General features: G+C 43.5%; 1 protein-coding gene across 1 annotated transcript; it reads left to right on the top strand.

Moving 5' to 3' along the window:
- The first annotated feature begins 618 nt into the window (after positions 1-618).
- Positions 619-12,024, top strand: LOC125297040 (activating transcription factor 7 interacting protein). The gene is given in 15 exon segments (XM_048247185.1): positions 619-649; positions 1,118-1,697; positions 2,723-3,146; positions 3,373-3,575; positions 4,008-4,145; positions 4,320-4,394; positions 5,816-5,892; positions 6,051-6,121; positions 6,691-7,364; positions 7,366-7,423; positions 7,604-7,647; positions 8,163-8,220; positions 8,476-8,571; positions 9,531-9,601; positions 10,161-12,024. Coding segments are annotated over 14 exon segments (3,114 nt in total). The 5' UTR covers positions 619-649; positions 1,118-1,124; the 3' UTR covers positions 10,713-12,024.
- Positions 12,025-18,061: the final 6,037 nt, after the last annotated feature.

Genomic DNA, 18,061 nt, shown 5'->3' with positions numbered 1-18,061 from the left:
CTTTTAATTTGTTTTGTGATTTAAATGTCAGACCAATTAAACCTTGTTTATTGAAATTCCTATCGGTCGTAGACATTACCTCAACATATATTTGCAGTCCTCTGGCCTAGATATTAGTATTTCAATAACTACGCTGATGTGTTATGACTTATTCATAAATCACACATCTTGTAATTAATATTTTTTATAAAATTGTTTCTTGACAGATGCTTCTTCATATAAATGCTAACCTGCTTTATTAGCTTAAAGATTAATTGGCCCCGGTCCAGCCTAGAGAAATATGTCGGGCAGTTCTTAAGGCCCGGGTTCCGTAGACGGAATTTTATATTGCCATACCGACAGCATTGCATAATCCCTGCCCCCTTTGGCGCAAAGAAACCAGACAGCTGTAGCCTGCCTCTCTCCAATTGGCTGCAGCCAGCAACCAATTAGGGTTTAGAGGGGAGGAGACAGACGAGGTCTGTGCTGTGTTTCCTGCCGCCTGCCTCAGTGCGTTATACCACAGTGAGCTGCTCTGCCTCTGCTTCTCACAGGCCGTCCGCCCTGACCGGTGCTCAAACCACCTGGGGAGGAGGCAGAGAGCCAGGTGTGGGCTAGGACAGGTCTGTTTGCATTGGTTGCAACCTTTTGGTTTCGTCTAGAAATCTAGGTATCTCAGTCGTCTTGCTTGGTAGAAGAATTTTTTTTTTCTTTTTTTTTTTTTTTGAGGTTAGAGTAGCGTGTGAGAAAAACCTGCTTTTTTTTGGGCTTCAAATCAGCCTTTTTAAGTGATAAGGTGGGCGGCACTGCAGGCACATGGTTAGATTGAGCTGATTTTAGGCCAAGAGAAGGTTCTGGGGGAAAAACAAAAACTGCAGAGGTTTTGTAGTGCCCCCTAGTGAAAGAGATCAGATACTGCAGGCATGGAAGTTGATAGTCACTGACCTTGTTAGTTTAGCTTCACCGGAGCATTGATCTTCAACAGTTGTTAGCCGCTTGTCAAATAATTTGGCTGTTTAAGCTAATAGAGGTGTGTCAATAGGGCTCATGTTACTAATAGAGGTTTGTGTGTGACAATCGTTTTTTCCCTTCTCATCCGCCTTTCCTCTCTCCGTCTCTCTCGTTGGCTCTCTCTTAGGTGAAAAATGGAAGTCGCCGTTCCAGAGGAGCCGCAAAAGAAAATCTTCCGCGCCCGAAAAACCATGAAGGCAAGCGATCGACAGCAGCTTGAAGTTCTCCACAACACCCTGTCGTCAGCATCGGCAAACGCCGCCACCCCACCTTCGTCGTCGCCGTCTTCGTCAACTTCCTCGACGACCCCGGCACCTATGGTGAACGGCACGCATTCTGATGACTGTGTGAAGGCCACGGCGAAAAGCAAAGAACCAGGGAAAGAGAAGACAAAGGAGAGGGAGAAGACGGCCACAGTCAACGGGCCGAGCTCAAACTCGCCCGCCCCCGCCTCCGGTTCTGCGCCTCCGCACCTAGGACTGTCTCTGTCCCGGTCCCCCTCTCCGTCCACCCAGAGCCTCAAGCCCTCGGCGGCGGTGACGAAGAACGGCCCGAAGGAGAGCGAGAAGAAGGAGCAGGCCAAAGACGACTCCAAGGAAAAGGAGAAAGAGGAGGCCTCCCCTGAAGGCAAAGAGGCGGAGGAGGAGAAAAAAAAGAAGCAGAAGAAGCCGGAGAAAGAGAAGGAGAAAGAGAAGGAGAAAGAGAAGGTGTGTAGAAGGGACGGAGACGGGGCGGAGATGGGGCGGAATGGACCATAGCTAGTGTCTGAGAGAGCAGCTCAAACGATGCTGGATCGAAGCGACCAGCATGGATAAAACAGTGGTTTTGCCTAGTCCGCAATATAATCTAATGCGGTCGATTAGTAAGTGCCCAGTAAATGGTACACAGAATCTGTTCTACGGGATCTAATGGATACAGTCTTAGCTGGTGCCTAGTATGGGTACTTGAGGCACAAAAACATTCTTGTTGTTTAAACTGTGCTAATATGTCTCGTTCATGGGGCACAAAAAAAGTTTGGGGTCTTAAGATGGTCTCATCAGGCTCATGGATTCAGTGCCTTTGCTGCAGCATGGGGGCAGATTAAGCAAATGCTGCCCGTGGAGCTGTAGGGTAGCTGTAAATCAAACCTTCTCCAAAATCAGGGGTGGACACTTTACACGCCTGAGCCCCCCGGGACATGTGTACGTCATGTCGGGGTGGAGGTGTCTACCCACGATGCAAAATTGACCAATTAGTTAATGACCCAGTGAGAACAATGGCCTCTAGAGAATCACATTAGAGCTCTAACTTGCTCTGGGGCCAATAAACGTCTGATTAATGGCTTCCATTGAAAGTTGAGTGTTGTAACGTCTTAGATAAGCTTGATGCTCAGTGGGCTGAGGGACAGTAACGGTAATAACAGATATGAAGGCAGCAATTATAGCTGTATAATTGCAACAGTAATGGCTGTAGGCCTGTAGATTTTTTCTTATTCTGTTAAGCCTTAAAGGTGTTGGAAAATGAATGTTCTTAAGAATATCTGGGTTCATTGAATTCAACATAGAATTTTAGAACCTTGAATTGTTGCGGAATGTTCAAAAGATTTCTTCTTATTCTATTAATCGGGGGCTGTGACATTAAATCAAAGGTGAACTTGAGAAAAATCAAGGGTGCACTGAAGATGGAACTACTGATGGATTTATTTTTGTCGTTATAATTCTTTCATATTTTTTGCTCTCCTTTGACTTTATAGAAGTCCTCTTCATCAGCCAGCCCATCCACATCCTCAAATGAGAAGACAGGGGTCGAGAAAGACGCCAAGCCCACAGCGGACTCCGGCAAAACCAAGGAAAAGACAGAAAAGACCACGTCTAAGAGTCAAAGGTCATCTCCGTCTCCAGCTTCTTCCCCGACAACGTTGGCAGCACAGGGGTCTGACCAGGAAGTAAAGGAGGGCTTCCTCTTCCTCAGTGAGGAGGAAGAGAATGTGGCCGAGAAAGAGGAGAAGAAAGCCAAGCAGGACGAAGAGAAGACAGAGGAAAAGATGGAGGTAGACACGGATATGGACAAAGAGAAAGGGAATGAGAAAAAGGAGGAGGAGGAGGAGGGTGAGACAAAGTCGAAGAAGAAGAATGAGGGAAAGGCTTCTCGATCGTCCAGCCCCACAGAATTAGCAGGTGGGTGAAAGGTCGCCTCGACACCTCGGGCCCAAAAAGGGAAAAACGTGTTTTTTTGTTTTGTTTTTTTTTGTAATGTTATTTACCACAACTGTTGCACTTTGTTATATAATACAGGAAGTGAGAAAGAGATGGGGAGTAATCAACCGGGCATTAACTTCGAAGTTGGCAACGACTTCACTTTTTAATACTGTTCCTAATTCTTAACCCCCCTCCATCAAAACAGCCACCGATGCCACATCCTCAAGCAAGAAGCGGACGTTGTCTCCGGACGGAGCAAAGACCGAAGAGAAGGCGGGAGAGGCGACCGCAGAGGAGGAGAGGGGGGGCAAGCGGCCGAGGGTGGAGGGCCTCCAACTGGAGGTAGAAGCGCAGATAGAGCTCAAGATCACCGACGGTGCTGCTGGCGGCCGCCTGAAACTTGAGAAGGTCAGTAGGAAGCGTTGGACACAGATATTTGCCAAGCCGTCAACACACACACACGCACACACACGCTATGTAATGTTGTACAGTTGTAAAGTTTTTTTTTTTGTGTTTGTTGTTTTGTTGCTGGAGTGGGGTCGTCAGAATGTTGAATTTTATAAAAGTTCTATTTAAAATTCTTGAATTAATTTAAATCAATCCTTACCATTTGTTGTGCTGTGTGTAGATAAAGCAGTACAGTTTGTATTATCCTGCTTGTGATGTGTCGAAATAGTTTGATGTGACAAAACATTGTTCAAAAATGGTATATTTTCCTTTTTCACACGTTGTGCATTTTCTTAGCTTTGATCTCACATTGCTGTCTTTTTCTGTTTATCCCTGCCCTCACCACCCTTCTCTCTCTCTCTCTCGCTCTCTCTATCCCTCGCTCCATCTCAGGTGGTGCAAAAACTCGTGGAGGAGCGGCTTCGCGTGCTGGAGCTGACCGTGTTCGACCGTACTCTCCAGGAGCTGAAGGAGAGAGTGGAGAAGATCGACTGTGCTACCAAGCACCAGGGCACGCTCAACACACTACAGGTGAGACGTGTTCAAGTGAAGTGATGGGTCTGAAGGATTAACAGATGCAGGTACAAGTGAGGCCACAGTTTCAGTATGACTGCACCACCGCTAGTTGTCGATAGTTATCTCGGAGTTGTCTTCTGTGACATTTTGATTATTTAACGTTATGTTTCACTTTTCCCAATTTTCTAGGCCAGAATTGCCCGACTAGTCAAGAAATTTGGAGCTGCTAACCAGGCATCGGAGAACAGCAGAAAGGTCCAAGAGGTGAGTGAATTGGTTGATGCTGGTGCGGAATTTAGGTTAGATGTAGCTAAAAGAATTGAATGCAGTTATTGCTGGATAATGTCAAATCTAAACGAGATTTACAATACCAAGGGTTTTTTTTTTTTTTCGAACCTCTTAAGCCACACAAAAGTGTTGTCTAAAATGTCCCTGAAGACTAAAAAACCCAGTAAAACCCAGCAATAATCCTAATCCAAGTAAACAAAATGAACATAAAATTACAATTGGAATATCAGTTAAATTTTGTTCACTGCATTTGAACACTGAAAGTTTTGTGTCTGAATAAATGTTACATTATCAGTGAAAATGAAAAAGCAAAACATTAAATGAAAAGGCAGATTACTATCAATAAGATCCAAAAGTAAGTTTACATTTTTTGCCAAAATCCTTTTAATTAAATGCACCAATTAATGACATCAATGAAAAAGACCTTTGGTCTTAATAAACTCTACATATCCCTTTTAGAGTGTGCAATGAAGCTACATAAAAAAATAAATAAACAAATAACCCTCTAACCCTACCTAGGGTGATAGCCGGATGGATTTTCTGTTAACACGTAAAACATTCAGTTCTTTGGCGTTTTCACACTAGTGGTAAATCTTCTTGACATTCAAAGTTGTCATGACCTTACTCAATCTCTTCAGTACTGTTTGATCTCTTCTGACCAACCCTTTGTTTACCAGTACCCTGCTTTGTGGTCTCCCCCAGAGACTAGATGCAAGCCTACAGTACCCCATCCTCCTTTGGCCTCCCCTCTCTTACGGATCATTAATACCTTGTAGCGTCTGGCATCTATGCTTGTCTCGCCATCCTTGTGAGGAAACTGGCGAACTTAATCCCATCATCAGATTTTCATATTTTCACAAAACCCTCAGCTTGTTCCTGCCCGATTGCAAGTGTTCTGCACAAGGGGCAACTGGCGCAATTCAGGGGAGAGAAAAAACAAGATATAATATTTATCGAACATCATTGTGTTGTGCCTTAAAGGAGTACGGGTATGTTGAGAAATGAACGTTCTAAAGAATATCTGGGTTCATTGAATTCAACATAGAATTTTAGAACCTTCAATTGTTGCGGAACTTAGAACGTTCAAAAACCTACCTTTTTCGTGTTCTTCCTTTGAAGGAAGACGGTAATACTCAAAAGTAGAGGAGGACAGACTGCGCAGTGAAAACGGTCTAAGCAAGAGGATCTCATGGAGCTTCAAATAAATTCTTTGATCTTAAACTCAGAAGCCAGGATAAATTTAAGGATCGCTTTGACAAAATGCTCTTCCTCTTGTTGAAAAGGATTTGATGAGCCACAAAGCTTTGCATTCATTAATAATCATATAGATTTTTTTATTATTTAGCGGTTACATTGATATACTTGACATACTTGACCGTACTTTTTTATCGTTTCAGGCGCTCAAAAAGACCCCACTTGCACCCCAAGTGAATGCTGCTGCTGCTGCTACTACTGGTATTAACAATGGCATTAGGTACGTTGCTTTACAAGACTACTACGCTTGGCCTCTTTGTTTGTGGACCAGGATTATTCTTTGTCTCTATTTTTATGCCTGGTCGTGGACCTCGTTTCAAAATAGTACTGATTCGTTTTTTTTCTCTCTTCTTCTCGTTAATCTCGCCCTTTCCACAGAACCGTTCGTGCGCTGATTGATGAGAAGCGAGCTAGCCAGAGCCCTACGGGGGTGGCCACCATCTCAGCAGGTAAGCCGACTCGACGACTCGGTTGAGAACAGCATTACCCAGTCATGTGTCAGGCTCTGTAGAAGTTATTGGTTAATTAATTGAGGCATCGTTTTTTATTTTTTAAATGGATTCGTCTAATTAAATCTCAATCTCTACAATTATTACGATCTCCTGATTTTGATTTCAGCTGAGTAATTTTTTAACCCTGTTTCTTGGTTTGTTTCCGTAATGGTTAAGCATAAGCTAGCAAAAGAATTTATTAGATGGGCTCTGACATAGCATAACTGTCATATTAAAGGCTTTTTCTACAAAATGACCGTACCATTGCTTTTAAAATATCTCAAAATATGGAAAGCTAGCTGCAGTACCAGTTTATCAAATGGAATAGTATGTTTCAATGATATTCCTGGGTTCACATAATTACAAACAACAAATTACAATCATTATTTCATCATCAGCCTAATTTTCATCCTCGCCACCAGTAGTAGTAGTAGTAGTAGTAGTATCAAACTCACTTGGGAAGTCCAAGTGAAGCAATTCCACTCAAACTTTATTCTAAAATTGTTATCCTTCGTCTCCTCCCCCAGGGTCTCCAATGCGGCCCAAACCTCTCTCCACCCCGACCGCCACACCCACCACCTCCGCATCACCGCTGGCATCGCCAGCTGCTGCCCCGGCGCCCATGATCCAGATTCTCTCCACCGCCACCCCCAGCACTGCCACCGTTGCCACGACCAATGCCACCACCTCCTCCGCTCCTGTCGCCGCGACCACGCTATCGCAGGTCCAGGCCCAGGTGGCCCAAGGCGCGGTCCAGTCGGTGGCGCCCGGCCAGACTCAGGCGCTGCTGCTGAAGACGACACAGGGGAGTAACGGCCAGCCCCTTCTAATCGTCGCCAATGGGGCCATGATCCCAGTCACCTCCCTGGCAACGGTCACCAACTCGCTGACCAACGGCAAGACCACCACCACCACCGCCTACATCCTGCAGCCCAAGGCTGCCCTGGGCGCCACAACTGCGACCATGGCGATGACCCCAGGCGCCACCACCCAGGTGGTGCAGTCAGCGATGGCTGCCGTGTCTGCTTCGCCGGCAGTGGCTTCGCCAACGCCGGTGACTCTGGCCAGAGCCTTGCACCCGAACGGCGGGGCAGGAGGGGTTGTTTCCGTGACAACGGCCCGTGCGCCTACCCAGAGCGCCGCAGCTATTGTTGGAGTTGCCACATCCTCTTCAGCCAACCCGGCTAGCAGTGTTCCTGCCGGCAACAGGAGCAGCGGCTTCGGCCACACCGGCAGCTAGTGCCATGGCCTCAAAGACAGGTAAGATTAGTGTGTGTGTGAGCATTTTTGTTATGATTCAGAACCAGATTTTACACATTCAAGTTTGAAGGATTCTCAGCCTTTGATTCTGTCACACAAGCCATACAATGCACACAAGCCGTACTTATTTCAGTTGCTGACAGCTCTCAGTAATGCTGTTTTGTCCCTTCTTTTCCACAGACAATCAAGCAACAAGCAGCACAGCAGTCAAAGCTGCAGCTCAGGTAACCACTCGCCACTCGTCCGTCATCCAGCAATATCAATCTCTAGAACTGCACACACATAAAATGTGCTTTCAGATTAGTCTGATCCCCAATCAAACTTTATTTATATAGCACCTTTCGTACAAGGTTGTAATACAAGGTGCTTCACAGTGATGTTCCGTTCAGTTCGGATGTCATTCAGTGTCATTGTCGTAGTGCAATAAACCTGCTTTGTATGTTTCTGGGTTGTCACTGGGTTGCCACTTGCCAATGCTTTCCTCATCTGTCAAATTGGTGTGTAATCTTGTTTTACGTGACGTCACAATGGGCCACGTTCATTATAGACCCTTTCAACAATAAAAACAAAAACAATGCTTGAACGTTCTATTTGGGCCCCAATCTACTTCCTCTGCATTAAGATAACATATGGAATGTTAAAACGGAAGCCTTGTGGGGCCAACTATGATGCTGATAATGGAACTCTCTTGAAAGGGTCCATATTAAATTCATCCTTATTTTCTTCTCGCCCCCTGCAGCCTGCAAAACCTGCGGGTTCCGTGATTGATCTGACTGAGGATGATGACGATGTTCTAGGTAAAGACTTTACTTCCAGTTTATTCACTGCTGTTGCATTTTATTTTTTATCTTTTACTATCTTGGTTGGTTGAATTGATTGTCTTTGAACTAATAACGTACCCGAATAACGTAACATTTTTGTTAGCTATGCCCTGGCCCCTCATTTCATTTTTATCTATAGTAGTGTAGTGTTATGTAATTTTAAGAATTAATGTACCTAAATAACGTTACATTTACGTTAAATAAGTCGATCGTTTCTCTGTCTTTTTACAGTGACTGGCATGAAGAAGGCCCCAGTTCCAGTGGCTGCATCTGCTACTCCTAACCAACGTCCAAGTAGGCCTCCTCCACCTCTCATCCCCTCCTCTGGTGTGTTCCCCACCTCCTCTCTGCCTCTCTCTTTCTTTTCTTTCTCCCTCCCTCTCTGTGGCTATATCCACACATGTCGATTTCGTTTGAATCGGAAACACTTTTTTAATAGGTTTGCGCCTCTAATCTACAGTATTCCGATGTTTTCCAGCTCCTCAAGCGGAGCAATTTGAAAACGCTTTTGGCCTCGTTTTCATTGTAAGATCAAGAATTGTTTGATATGGGCAGTGAAATCTGCAAACATCTGAAAACGATGACCGAGAAACCCTTATTGCCTTGTCGCTCTGATGTTTCTCGACTCTGTGACAAGATTGCATTAATTCCGACAATACAAATGGATAAGTGTGGATGTAGCAGCTGCTCTGGCCTTTGAATCACTTCTCATCCCCTTTGAGCCTTTCTTCCTCTCTCACCTATCGGTTAGCTCTCTATTTCTGTTTGTCCACGTCTCTCTCATTCACTTTCCTCCCTCTCTGTCTAGTGGTGTTGGGGTGACCGCAAATCTACTGTCAATTATTCGCCTTTTGTACTTTTTCTAGATGAAAGTCCACTCAAGGGTTTGCATCTCTTTCTAATGCCAAGCAAACATTGTGCGATTTTGACCTTGTTTTAGCCCTAAATCCGTTGGATCCGACAAACATGTAGTTTGAGCAGGCTCAAGAAGCCTGTTTAGAGATGAACGATAAACTCCAGTCCAATAATTTTTTAACATTATGTCAGAATTCTTAGACAGTGTGACCACAACAATCACGTCCGATTGAAGTGTATAATGCGAGTTACCTAGTCGTATGCGACTAAAAAATGCACAGGGTCTGCCAGGCTTATCTCAAACTCCTCATCTCATCTAATTTGCATTCTTTTCTTCCTTTGTGTGGTCGTCGATTTCTGTCACAGCCTTGCATGGTGGGTTTAAGTTGAATGAATAGTTTGATGTTTTACGTGCTCATTTACTGTTTCAGGTAACTCTGCCAGAGCCTCACCTCAGACCAACCAGCGGCCTCAGCTCACAGTGCACCACCGCCCCCCACTGGTAGGTTGAGGAACTGCAACATTATAATGAAATGCCCCTGTTACCCTTTTCTTTTCTTCCTTTCTGTAAAGCGCCATGATACATGTGTAATGTTTTGGCGCTCTATAAGCACAATAAATTGAATTGAAATTAATGATACAAAAAATAAAAATCTAATATCTGGCGTTAACTGAGCTTCAAATGAAAGCGCCATGATACATGTGTAATGTTTTGGCGCTCTATAAGCACAATAAATTGAATTGAAATTAATGATACAAATAAAAAAAATCTAATATCTGGCGTTAACTGAGCTTCAAATGAACTACAACAGGAATGTTTGTCTACCAGTAGAGTGGTGAAAAGGTTTTGGCCATTATAGACTATAGAAGAGTGTACTGTACTGTACATACCTGGCATAATTGTGGCAATATTAGTAAGTCAGGTAGTATTTAATATATTACACACTGTCTCATGCGGTGCTACTGGTGTAATTGTCATTATGGCTAATGTAACATTAAATCCCTCTCTCTCTCTCTCTCTCTCTGCCCCTCTTCTTCCTCCCCCTCTTCTTCCTCCACAGGACTCTCCTTCCAAATCGCGCGTCAGCAGCTCCTCTTCCACCCCTCCCTGCTCCTCCTCCTCCTCCACCTCCTCCTCCGCTGCCCCGCCTCTCCCTCCCCTGCCCCCGGCGCCTGCCCCTTCCCGCCTCCCGCCCGATGCCGCCCACACCTCCCCTCCCCAGCAGCCGCAGCTCAAGCTGGGGCGCGTGCAGAGCCAGAACGGTATCGTGCTCTCCTGGTGCGTGGCCGAGACCGACCGCAACTGTGCCGCCGTCGATTCCTACCACCTCTACGCGTACCACCAGGAGTCGCCGGCAGCAGGCGGCGGTGCCGCCGCCGCCACAGGAAACGCATCGCACTGGAAGAAGATCGGCGAGGTGAAGGCGCTGCCTCTGCCTATGGCCTGCACGCTGACGCAGTTTGTGTCGGGCTCGACGTACTACTTCGCGGTGCGCGGGCGGGATGTACACGGCCGCTTCGGGCCCTTCTGCGAGCCGCAGTGCACCGACGTCATCGGGGCGGCGCAGACCAACGTTGCTGTGGCAGCGGCAGCGTCGTCCACCTCTGCCTGAAGAGGGAGATGGGAGGGAGAGGATTGTAGTAGTAAAAGACACCAACAAAGTTTGGGTATTTTAGTGTCTCGTAGCTGCCTATGATAAGCAAAAGGGGGAAGAGAGAGCAGGAATTCATCTAAACTTTTTTTTTTTTTTTTTCCACTGCCTGTGCGACCCAACCAAGAAAAATATACCGATTTAAAAACATCAGGAGTGGCAGACCATGGGAGAGAACAAGGGAAAAGGGACAGACTCTGGAATGCTTACTGATTGGACAGCTTATATACTGATGGACAGTTTCACATTACTGAGAAGAATATGCTTTCTCTCTCTTATTTATTTTTAAAGTAAGGGGTCAGCATGGGAGAATATGGCAGTGCGGACACTTGAAATGTCGCTGCTTGTCTCAACGGTTGTGATTGTCAGCCACCAAACGCCCCCCTCCTTTCCTGCTGTTGTCGAGGAATGAGTGAACATCAATGAGACATGACAAGGGAGAGGTTACCTCTGTGGTGTAGTGGCGACTATAGAGCGTGTGTGTGTACGTGTGTGTGTGTATAGCCTGTTTTGCAACTTGGGACCAGTGTTCTTTTTTGGTTTGGTTTCATGCATTAGGAAACCGTCAAGTACTGTATGCCACAGCCCCCCTCCACACACACACACACACACACACACACACACATATATATATATATATATACACACACACACACAGTTTGCCATACAGTTTGCCACACAGAGGTCCTCACTTGGCAAAATGCTGAAATGGCACTTTTTTTTATTATTAAAACAAGGTCAATTCAGATTCAGGCTGTTTAAATAGCCTTGACTTGATTCTGTTGCTGGTTTTTCCTGGCGTATGTTTATTTTTTTTATGCTTTTAATTCTTGTTTTTGCCTTGTTCTGTTTATTTTTCTATGCTTGCAGAATAGGTTTGCAGAATAAGTGTTGCATGGCTGAGAATGCATTAGCTTCCATGTTCCTTCTCAACACAGAAACACATGAGACACTAAAAGCTCACTCAGATAAGGGGAGAATAAGAGTTGTGCTCAAACTTTTTCTTACATGTAAGTAGATTGATTGTACAAAGGTTACTCTTAATGTTCACCTAATTCCTCATTGTTTACTTTCATTCCCTTGTTTTTGTTGTTAATATCATATTTTTTTATTTTAATTGACAGCCATGTCTTTGAACACTGTACAGAAGAAGTATGGCCCCCTCTCTCTTTCAAGCTATTAAAGGATGGTGTTAATTTTTCTATGTTTTTTGTCTGGTAACCAGACGGTACAAAAGTGCAAACAATGAATAAAAGCGTTGATACAAAAATTATGAAGTGTTTAACTGTTTTTTATGTTCACATTTGTGTGCATTGCTATGATCAACAAGTCCACTTGGAGCTACCTAAGTATAAGTATATATACTCTTTTGATCCCGTGAGGGAAATTTGGTCACTAACCAGTAGGCCATGGCTGCCCTCCAAAGGCCTACCTGGAGGCAGTGTGTACAGAGCTCTCTTAAAGGTGCCATGTGTAAGAATTGAGGTAAAAATATCCAAAAAATGAGCTACACGCAAAAGAAAGAGAAAGAATGAGAAGAAATAAGGGCGATAATGTAATTAAAAAAAATGACAAGGTATAGTGCTGCAGAGATATCAACCTGAATTAGCATGCTAAATTACTAGCCACAGCCCAACAGGTGTCATAATACCTGTTTCGGCCATGGGAGGCGGTATGCGGGCAACATAACCACCAGCCAAACTGCAATACACGTTACAGTTAAAGTCGACATTTGACGCAATGTGAGGGGTGTTTAACAAATGACCGGATGTCTGTACGCGGCCTTAGAGTTTATGTCAACTGCTACTGGCTTTCTGCCATAGGTGAATGGACTGAAAACTATTCTAACAGTACATTCCAGCTAAATTTGTCAAACCCTGCTGGCTTGTTTCCACACAAGAATATGTCTCTGTTTTTCACTAAGGCTCATTGATCATCCTTCATATAGAACTCTTGAAGGTTCTTTGGCTTTCAGTGTTGTGGCTGTTAAGAGCCCTTTGATAGCAGCAGACTTTCTACACCAATATAGAACAAATTAAATCTTATTCCTGTCCATTTGATATGCCTGCCCATTCGTGGTGCAATTTATGAGAGCCCCTTGGAACTGTTTTTTTATCTCTGTTTTTCAAGGTGTATTTAAGGTTTCTTTGTGTAGTTTAACTATGTCAAGCCCTTATAGTGGACAGTGACTAGTTTTAGTTTTGGGCTGAATCGCATTCTCTCCCCTCACAGACTCACAGACTTGGAAGGTCCTGCATAACATTGTAGGTCCTGCATAGCAATTGACCTGGTGTAGATCCTTGACCAATATCAAAGCGTTAAGGTGCTTGAACACTGCCCAAAAACTACTCGTTGGGTAGTCACTGCACCGTCAATACAACGTCAGTCTGCTGACTCTGTTGGTGTTTGTTGGATGGATTTGTTTGAATTTGGCATACCGTACTTTTCACACTTGTCAATTACACGCTGGGCAAAGTGGAACTGGCAGATTGTTCTGAAGACTGCAACCAGCTGCCAACTTAAGAATGTTGGGGTTTGTTGGCCACTTTCTGGACAGTGTGGAAGACATCGTAGAAAGTGCCCTAAACTGCAGCATTTCTGTGTCATATTCAAATCTCAGTGCAGGTGCAGAGGTCTTTTCAGAGGTGTCGCCGTAGCACCTGGTTTTCATTTGGCTGTCAATCATTCCCATAAATCTGTCTGAAATACACCATGGTCCTCATTCACTAACATCTTCTACAATTTTCTTAAAGGGGCCATAATGCAAAACTCACTTTTTTTGTGCATTGAGTTTTTGTGATGAGACAGTGTGTTCTAGAGCTGCTTTAGAGGGGAGTGGTGAGACCGTGTGTTCTACAGTAGAGCTGCTTTAGAGGGGAGTGGTGAGACAGTGTGTTCTAGAGCTGTTTTAGAGGGGAGTGGTGAGACAGTGTGTTCTAGAGCTGCTTTAGAGGGGAGTGGTGAGACAGTGTGTTTGAGCTGCTGCTGCACATGTTTCTGTTCAGTTTCAGGCCTGTTGTCATGACAGTTGTTCAACAGGCCTGAAACTGAACAGAAACATGTGCAGTTTGAATGCTCTCTCTGATTCGCCATGTTCAATCCACTACAACACACCGCAATCCTCCATTCTCGACACACCTCTTGTCCGTTTCCTCCCCATCTGTATAGCTGAGTTTTCTGACCTTGACCTCATGACCTTTACTATAATCGTCTCTTCATCAGTCTCGGGTGCCGACAGCTTGGACAGACAAACTTCCTAGTTATCAGGTGTTTGTTTAAACGCCACTCCAAATCCGGTCAAGCTGTTTATCACCCCGACTAACCAATACCATGGCAAACATCCTTGGACACTGTCGAGTTTGACTGATCTAAAGTCAAGGAGGGACTTTGACCAATTCTGTCATTGTCGAGTCACATAGATGTGACATTGGTATTTGTTACTCCATCCGAATCACACCAGTAAGAGAATACACACTAACACAGTCCAGATATGTCCTGGCTCCAGCACGTTCCAGATGTGACAGTGACCAGAGCTGATGACCAGTCAATGCTTGGTATTACAACAGGACTATTTTAGGAAATATAAATGTCAATATAATATAATATATAATATAAATGCTTATAGAGTGTTTAATAGGTGCAAACGACCAATGTTTCAATGCACAGTGTCTTAAATCAGAGTCAAATCCTGTGAGTCGAAACGTTGGTTGTTTGCACCTATTCAACGCTTGATAATATTTGTGTGCTCCGACTCTTCCATTGGGTTCAGTTATCTGAAGTGGCCCATTGAGTGTTGCTGATCCTATTCCGTGAGCACCGAGGGGCTAGAGTGCAAGTGATAGCCTACCATTTTCGCAAATTGATCATACATTTTTGACATTTGCTATTTCTGAAAAGCAGTGCCAAGACAGGCTGTAAAGGAGACGGACCTGGTGTAAAGCCATGATAAGAGAATTTCTGCTATGTGTTTTTCAACATCTGATTCTGTTATGCAGCGGCTGCTAACATTACAGCTGCAATTGTTGGCGCTGCTAAATGACCGCAACTAACTAGAACCAGACTGAGCAGGGGGTGGGAATGAGGTCCTCCAGTGCATATTTATTTGGGTTGAGCTGGATGTAGTTTTTTTGTAGTATTTTTCTTGGCTAGCGGGACCCTCACACTGTAGAATACCTTGGCCTTGCTCAGCCAGATGTGATTTCGATGGATTGTGGTAAATGCAAACAAAACTGGCTTTCCTCCTTAAGCCTGGCTGCGACTTGGCAAATGAATCACTCTTTTGCTTCTTTTGATTCACCACTATTTTTGACCTTGACCTTGGTTTTGTATGTTTGCAACATTTTGAACCAAATAAGATTACAATCCACCCCCACAACACCAACTTCTCCTCTGCATGTGACATTGTAATGGAGGTCGAACTCCTTGGCACTTTATAATAATAATAATAATAATAATAATAATAATAATAATAATAAGCTTTATTTGTATAGCACCTTTCATACACAGAATGCAGCTCAAAGTGCTTTACCTTTGAAGCATGTAACACAATAATAGTCAGTCAGTCATTATCAATCACTTTTCTTTGCTGTTTATGATCTACTCAGCAACATATCAAAAATATAGAAAATGACATGTCATAAGACTGGCAGCCTTAACCCTCTTACCCCCCACAAGCACGCCATATGGCAACTGTGGCAAGGAAAAACTCCCATATTCCAGGAAGAAACCTTGAGCAGAACCTGACTTAATAGGGGAGCCCATCTGCTTCTGGCTGGCTAAGCCCTCCAATAGTAGCAGATGTAGAATAATCTGAAAATGTAGTCTACAGGATAAGATGAGTTAACTAAAAGCTTTCCTGTACAGGTATGTTTTCAGATCTTTTTTAAAAATATTTACTGAACTCGCCTGCTTGATGTACAGAGGCAGGGTGTTCCATAGTTTGGGGGCATAATGGATAAACGCAGCTTCTCCACTTTGTTTGTGGAGCACTTTGGGTACGATTAAAATATTAGAATTGGATGATCTAAGTTTCCTTTGTGGTTGATAAGATATTAAAAGCTCAGAGATATATGAAGGTGCTATGCCATTCAGAGCTTTGTAAGTAATTAACATAACCTTAAAATCAATTCTATAGGAAATAGGGAGCCAGTGCAGTTCAGCCAACACAGGGGTGATGTGTTCTCTCTTCTTAGTCTTAGTTAAAAGTCTAGCCGCAGAGTTCTGTATGAGTGCCAATTTCTTTAGATGTTTTTTGGGAAGACCAGTGAAAAGTGCATTGCAGTAGTCTAACCTGCTAGTGATAAAGGCGTGAATTAGTTTTTCTGCATCTTGTTGAGTTAAGAAGGGCCGCACTTTGGCAATGTTTCTCAAGTGGAAATAGTCTGAGTAACTTTACTGATATGGGGCTTAAAACTTAACTCTGCATCTAGGATGACACCGAGGCTTGTTACTTTTGATTTGACCTGGTGTGCCAAGTTCCCCAGATTACTAAGAATAATATCTCGCTTTAGTTTTGGTCCAACCAGAAGTACCTCTGTTTTGTCATCATTTAGTTTCAAAAAGTTTTTGCTCATCCACTGATTAATGGAGGTTAGGCATGCAGTGAGGGAGCAAAGGCCATCTGGGTTAGTTGGCTCCACAGAGATATACAATTGGGTATCATCTGCGTAGCTGTGGAAGTTTACATTATGCTGACTTATGACGTTTCCCAATGGAAGCATATATAGAGAAAATAGCAGGGGACCAAGGCAGCTCCCCTGGGCCACACCAAAAGGCAAGTCATGTTTTCAGATACATGATCTCTTAGACTGATATAAAAATCTCTGCCAGTAATGTAGGTTTGAAACCAGTTTAGAGCATTATCAGAGAGACCCACCCACTTAATGCAAGGCGGTGAATTAGGATGCTATGATCAATGGTGTCAAATGCCGCACTCAAATCCAGAAGAATAAGGATTGAGACTTTGTTTGAGTCGGTAGCTAGTCTGAGATCATTGACTATTTTTACTAGAGCCGTTTCTGTGCTGTGATTTGATCTAAAACCTGATTGGAATTTTTCAAGGATACTGTTTTCGTTGAGGAAGGTATTTAACTGATTACAAACATTTTCAAGTATTTTGCTCAAACCTGACGATAGATTTGATATAGGCCTGTAGTTGCTCAGATTGGTATGGTCAAGATTTTACTTTTTAAGTAAAGGTTTCACAAGATCTTTTAAAAAAAGCAGTTGAAATATACCTGTTTCTAATGAGGTATTTATTACCTTGAGAAAAAAGGGAGCTAAGCTATCATATACTTTTTTGAGGAATGTAGTAGGGATTGGATCTAAAACACATGTTGAGGAGATGGTTTGAGTTATAATTTTACCAAGCTCAGAAGATAAAAGTGCTAAAGGACCTTATTTTGGGGGCTGTTTTTGGGTGTACTATCAAACATATTACTTGTGTTACCAATAGCCTCCCTTATAGAAATGACTTTGTTTTTGAAGAAGTCTGCAAATTCTTCTCGCGATCTTAGAGAGGATGCCTGGCTGAGTGTATCAAAAGGTGTTTGATGCAATAGCCTATCAATGGTAGAGAACAACACCCTAGAGTTTCCACTGTTTTCAGCAATTACCTTAGAGAAGTGGTTCCTCCTCTCATTCGAATAGCTCTATTATAATTTGCAATTTTTCTTTTAGAATGGCACGGTGAACCTGTAACTTAGTTTTTCTCCATGTTCTCTCAGCTTTCCTACATGATCTTTTTAGATCATGGATATTTTCGTTCATCCAAGGTGTCAGTTTGCTACAGGGCCTTTTTTTAGTTTTTAAGGGTGCCACTCTGTCAAGCAGAGCGCCTAATTCACGATTTAGAGCCTCTACCATTTGATCAATGGGATGATGTAAAATATCTAAATTTGTGGAGTCTATAAGAGCTATGAACTGCTGTTCTGCTCTAATGTCCAAGAGTCATGATTTGATTGCAATTTCGGGATGAATTTTTGGAGTATGTAGTACTATATTAAAAGATACACAATGATGATCAGACATATTTATATCATTTACTGATAAGTCTGTGACTTCTATCCCTCTAGAAATGACTAGATCGAGGGTGTTGCCAAGGTTGTGGGTGGGTCCTGTAACATGCTGCTTTAGCTCTAAACTGTCCAACACATTAAGGAACTTACTGGCTTTAGCATCAGTTGTCTTATTGACATGAATATTGAAGTCGCCATTTACAATTATCCGATCATAGCTAGTGATGATGAGCGACATAAGTTCAGAAAACTGGTCGAGAAAGCCTGTCCATAGTTTAGGAGGGCGGTATAAGG

The sequence above is a fragment of the Alosa alosa genome, chromosome 7 (genome assembly GCF_017589495.1).
Source record: "Alosa alosa isolate M-15738 ecotype Scorff River chromosome 7, AALO_Geno_1.1, whole genome shotgun sequence".
NCBI lineage: Eukaryota > Metazoa > Chordata > Actinopteri > Clupeiformes > Clupeidae > Alosa > Alosa alosa.
Note: the sequence above shows the minus strand (reverse complement) of the source record. Positions and strands in the feature narration are given on the sequence as shown.